Genomic DNA, 5,786 nt, shown 5'->3' with positions numbered 1-5,786 from the left:
TTGGAAAGGGTTAATGTAATCAAGTTAAATCAGTTAAGCAGTTATGGAGTATAAGTGACACAAAATTAATATTTTCAGACTGGAAGGACAAGATTAAACCTATATGCCCCTCCCATTCTTGAAACTGGCAGTATGAATATGTGTGGTATAAAATTGTGCATGTTTATCAATGACAATAAATAGCATCTGGGTGAGAGCTGTATTATGTTCCTTTTATGTAATGTATGGTCCACTTGAAATATTTAATTTATCAACTTATCATGCGGAAATAAGTAATACATTTCAGTAAATAAGGATTGCAGATTTAAGTTTTTTGAAAATTGCATATAACTACCAGGCACACAATCAAGCCAATGGTTTCCACATCAACATAAAAATTACCTTCGCACAGGAGCATTATAGTAGAGATATTTAAACGGCAATAACAATGACAATCCTTAAAATGATGGGAATACACCATATTGGAATGGCGGATGTTTTCGTTAACATAATAAACCATGAAATGATAGTAACAGAACATAATGAATCTCCGTTAACAAAAAGCAACATTCAAGATGGATTTCAAGAAAAAGAGAATAAAGAAAATAGAAACGTATCCGAAGAACCATGATGCCTCCACTGTATTTAATGCTCTTCTGCTCTTTTATAAGGAAATATCATGGATTTAAAAAAGATAATTACTGCTTCAAACAGTGAAAAATATCAGTGAAAGTTATCAATAAATTTCAGTGTCACTGTTAAATTACATTGTTTTTGACATTGTGATGTCATTATTCCATGCGAATTCTCCAGCTTAACTCATTTAAATTGTAAATTAACAGTGAAAAAGGCCGTGAATAAATAAAAATGTGTTGTTATTTCAAAACATCAATGATTTGTATCAACTTTTAATCATAGAAAATAAATAATTGCACTTGTCACTAGAAAATATTAAATTTGAGCATATAACCATAGTTGATGCATACAAGTTGTCATATTAAAATAATGAAAAATTGTGCTTTAATGAACAATACAGAAACAGAACTGAAAGCTACATAAATATCTACAATCAAAAAAACATATAAAGACTATGAATACATTTCAAGTGTCCACTGTGATATAAAAGCCTAGTATCACGAACATTCTTAAGTTGATATTTTGACTCTACTTAAAGTTTTTGCTCAATTTTTAAAATGAGTGTAAATGCATTGCTCAAGTTGGTGATCACGAAACGTTTTTGAGTATTGAGTTGGACTCAACTTTGAGTTTGAGCCAAATATTTGAGCAAGCATTCAACCTGTCTCAAGTTATGAAGCAGAGCTCAACCATGGCCTCCTTTATTGAACGCATTCATCGTTCACGAATTGAACTGAACGCGTTTTTGGCTGACCGAAGAAACCCTCTATCAATTTATCGGTTGAAGAAGTCAGAGATAGGTATAGATTTAACCCAGAAACCATTTATTTCATCGTTTAATTGGTGTTTAATGATTTGGACACACCGACTTCAGAGAGACCAACATGAATGCTTCATGTGACAAATACTCCAGATATTATGATTACCGTATTTTACCATGTATAGCGCGCTCCCATGTATAACGCGCATGCGATTTTTTTAAAGCAAAAATGGAGATAAAAAAGAATTCAAGATCAAAAACCTGAAAATTGGGCCGAAAATGGCCGCCATTCTTATATTGCGCAATCATTTAATCTGAGTTTTTCGGGTGCTTAATGTTTTGTTTTAAAGTAGGGAGCGTTTATACGATCAGGAGCATGGGTTGCAAAGCACTATATTTTCGACAATTTTTAAGATTATTCTCTCGAGAACACCGTATATGTCCTTATTGTCGCGCACTGCGCGTGTTTTTTCAAGACCCCTGCGCGTTAAATTCGAACCACTATTACCTATTCCTCACATTTGAACAGTGTAACATTTTCATTACCTGCCGCTCACAACATCGTATGACATAGTCTTCTGCAGACCCGCAACATCGCAATGTCCAATTTTACGCAAATCGTCCGTGGATCCCATTTTATTTTTCATCGACTTAAATATTTCCCCATTAAGAGATGCTCCCGATTTAATCCAGTTTGACCCGGTATTTCGCGCCGTCACTGCGTCTAGTTGATCGGTATTTATAGTGAGTCAAACAATACACCCGAACGCTCAATTCCATACAGTTGGTGTTATCGGCGTAAAGCCATTAGACAAATATCATTTGTTTGTCTCTATTGAAAGAAACTAAAATGAGTCTATATCTCTATTGTTGGTTTGTAACCTACGTAGTATACTCGCACGGTAGCATATTAATGCAGAGATCGGAAAATCATTGATAAATGTATTCGTCGTTTCAATGCTTAGGGCCGAGAAATTTCGGCAAATCGGAACTCAACTAACGTATAACACTTGCTCAATTAACCGTTTAACTCCACCTCCGTTCTCTGCAAAAAGGTTCGAAGGCGGAGCTTTGCACGTGCTATTATTTAATTGGACGATTGCCATTGAGGAACAAACACACGATTGGTTCGGCATGTTGATTGCTAGACAAAGGAAGCCAATTTTGTCGGCGAGAAACTTGTCGCTTTATTGCTTCAGACAGGAAGCGGCTTTCCTTTGATGACGTCAAACTGTCAATTCACATAGAGTGCAAATTTTCGGAATTGCTAACATTAAAATTTGAATTAAATTTTCAAAATAAAGCAAAAGCGAAGTTGAGAAATATGATTGAAATAATTAGCGTCAGTTCAAATAAGACGTTTTGCGTTGTAAATCAACGAGTTTTCATGACAACAAAAACTTAAACAAACATTACCGCGACGACGCGGGGATTGATATACCTCGATTTTTTTTAATGAACAATCAATAAAGAAGTGTGAAAACACCAACAAAGACATTTTTTCATCTTTTAATTTGGGTCAAAACTGTTACTACCCCGTTCATTCCTACCCTTTCCCGCTTTTTGTTGTTTCGACAACGGCCCTTTCAGTCTATAACATTATAGGGTGTAGTTTTCTGCAATAAAAAAATGGCGGCAATTGTGAAGATTTACGATTACGAAATGGATTTTTTGCAATTTAGCAACTAGGAAAGCGTTGTGTCAATGTATTACGCGCACTGAATTTTTATTTTAAAATTTGAAGGTAAAAAACTGCGCGCTATGCATGGTAAAATACGGTATGCAAATTTAAACTGAAATCCCATAATACATAAAAATGACATTGGCAATAAAAGAAAAACTGGTATGCACAAGTGTCTCTCTGCTGTGACCTTGATTTTAAAGTAAGAGGCTGTGACCTTGATTTAAAAGTAAGAGGCATTGTTTGTGGGAGCAACACATGGTCTTGTTATGATTATCATTGTGCAAGTTTAATTAAGAATCACATCATGCACAAGAATGTTATTGCTAGAACAGGACATGACAAAACCATTCAGGACAGCAACAAGGGATGCGAGTGCTTGTCTAATATAGATTCGCATCATGCACAAGAATGTTATTGTGGCAATTTTTACCCTTACACCATTTTTACTTCTGTTTATTTTTATTTGTATATTGTTTCTTTTAATTTATGTAGTAATTGTGTCCTTAGAGTTCTGGCAGGTTGGCCAAGGTTTTATTCATTGTTGAGAAATACACTTAGAGAAGTATCGTTGTATGTTGTTGTTATACCCATTTGTAGAATATTTGCTCATTGTGTTAATAAAGATCAGAACCTCTTTTTTAGTCACATAATTTTGTCAAATCACTATAACGAAGATATCTACAATATGAATATAAAAAATATCCGATTAACGCCATATGAGTATAAAAGCGTGCGTTTTCTCTCTGAACAGTCAGTTCTGCTCCCAACTTTGTCGAGTACACATTTAAAGGTAATTAAATTTCATTTCAACCTGACCCAAAGTCTTGTCTTGAGGTCTTTTCTAAGTGACGCGGAGTCATTTTATTGAATACAATAGTTTGAGGTCCATATACATACAGTTTGAGGTCCATATACATACAGTTTTGTGAAACTGACACACCAGAACAAGGCTCTGCAGAAAGTATGCTGTCTGAGAATACAAAACAACCTTCATAAAATATGCTGTCTGAGAATACAAAACAACCTTCATAAAGCATGCTGTCTGAGAATACAAAACAACCTTCATAAAGTATGCTGTCTGAGAATACAAAACAACCTTCATAAAGTATGCTGTCTAAGAATACAAAACAACCTTCATAAAGCATGCTGTCTGAGAATACAAAACAACGTTCATAAAGTATGCTGTCTGAGAATACAAAATAACGTTCATAAAGTATACTGTCTGAGAATAAAAAACAACCTTCATAAAGTATGCTGTCTGAGAATACAAAACAACGTTCATAAAGTATACTGTCTGAGAATACAAAACAACGTTCATAAAGTATACTGTCTGAGAATACAAAACAACCTTCATAAAGTATGCTGTCTGAGAATACAAAACAACGTTCATAAAGTATGCTGTCTGAGAATACAAAATAACGTTCATAAAGTATGCTGTCTGAGAATACAAAATAACGTTCATAAAGTATACTGTCTGAGAATACAAAACAATGATCATAAAGTATACTGTCTGAGAATACAAAACAACGATCATAAAGTATTCTGTCTGAGAATACAAAACAACGTTCATAAAGTATAATGTCTGAGAATACAAAACAACGATCATAAAGTATACTGTCTGAGAATACAAAACAGCGTTCATAAAGTATACTGTCTGAGAATACAAAACAACGTTCATAAAGTATACTGTCTGAGAATACAAAACAACGTTCATAAAGTATACTGTCTGAGAATACAAAACAACGTTCATTAAGTATACTGTCTGAGAATACAAAACAACGTTCATAAAGTATACTGTCTGAGAATACAAAACAACGTTCATAAAGTATACTGTCTAAGAATACAAAACAACGTTCATAAAGTATTCTGTCTGAGAATACAAAACAACGTTCATAAAGTATGCTGTCTGAGAATACAAAACAACGTTCATAAGATTTTGCCAGCGTATCAAGCAACCAAGAGGTCAGCTTTACCTAAACAGGTAGACAAAAGATAAAGCCTGCCTGGCATAACAATAATGTAATTTCTATTTTTAGGAGAACCATGGCAAAAACAAAAACTACCCTAAGGACATGAACTTTGTGTCCGTAATGTAAAAAAAATGTCTCGGTGACAATGAGTTTCCAAGACCATATGATTACATGTGCTTCGAAGAGAATATCATTCAAGGTGTGCGAGGTGGCATTCAAAAAGACCATTTACCTGAAAAGACATTATGCTAGAACAGGACATGACAAAATCACTCAGGACAGTGACAAGGCATGTTGTGCGGAGACTGCCAGTGCCTGTGTGGGTGCAGTGGGTGATAAGGCAGAGGATGGTGAAAGTAGGGAAAAAGGGAAATCTCTAAAGTGGATGCAGGTTTTCTCTAAAGAACATTCACACATCTTCATCTGTTGTTTTAAAGAATACTGTTATGCATCCCATCAATGACATAATTTATTGTTAACTTTTCTTTTAAAATAAATAAAACAACTTTTAATTAATACTAAAAGTATAAACTTTATTAAAGAAAATGATGTTTAAAAAAATACGAAAGGGAAAATGTATTTTTGTTCATTCAAATTGTTGTATAATGTTACATAATTGAATGTCATTTGTATCTGATTTTGAAATAGTAACCTTTGTTTTTGAAATTGAATGAATCTTTATGATAAATATTTATACTGTCAACTTAGGTCAGTTTAAACACTGACACCATCTTTATTGGCATTTTAATTACATTAG

General features: G+C 33.9%; 1 protein-coding gene across 1 annotated transcript; it reads right to left on the bottom strand.

The window, feature by feature from the left end:
* Positions 1-3,222: 3,222 nt before the first annotated feature.
* On the bottom strand, positions 3,223-4,882 carry LOC127881671 (uncharacterized). Its single transcript, XM_052429770.1, has 2 exons — positions 4,192-4,882; positions 3,223-4,155 (listed from the first exon to the last, which is right to left on the bottom strand). The coding sequence occupies exons 1-2, from the start codon at positions 4,879-4,881 to the stop codon at positions 3,916-3,918; spliced, it is 930 nt and encodes a 309-aa protein (XP_052285730.1). The 5' UTR covers position 4,882; the 3' UTR covers positions 3,223-3,915.
* Between the last annotated feature and the right edge of the window lie 904 nt (positions 4,883-5,786).

This window comes from Dreissena polymorpha, chromosome 5, assembly GCF_020536995.1.
Source record: "Dreissena polymorpha isolate Duluth1 chromosome 5, UMN_Dpol_1.0, whole genome shotgun sequence".
Lineage (NCBI taxonomy): Eukaryota > Metazoa > Mollusca > Bivalvia > Myida > Dreissenidae > Dreissena > Dreissena polymorpha.
The sequence above is the reverse complement of the archived record's forward strand: the minus strand, read 5'-3'. Positions and strand labels throughout refer to the sequence as shown.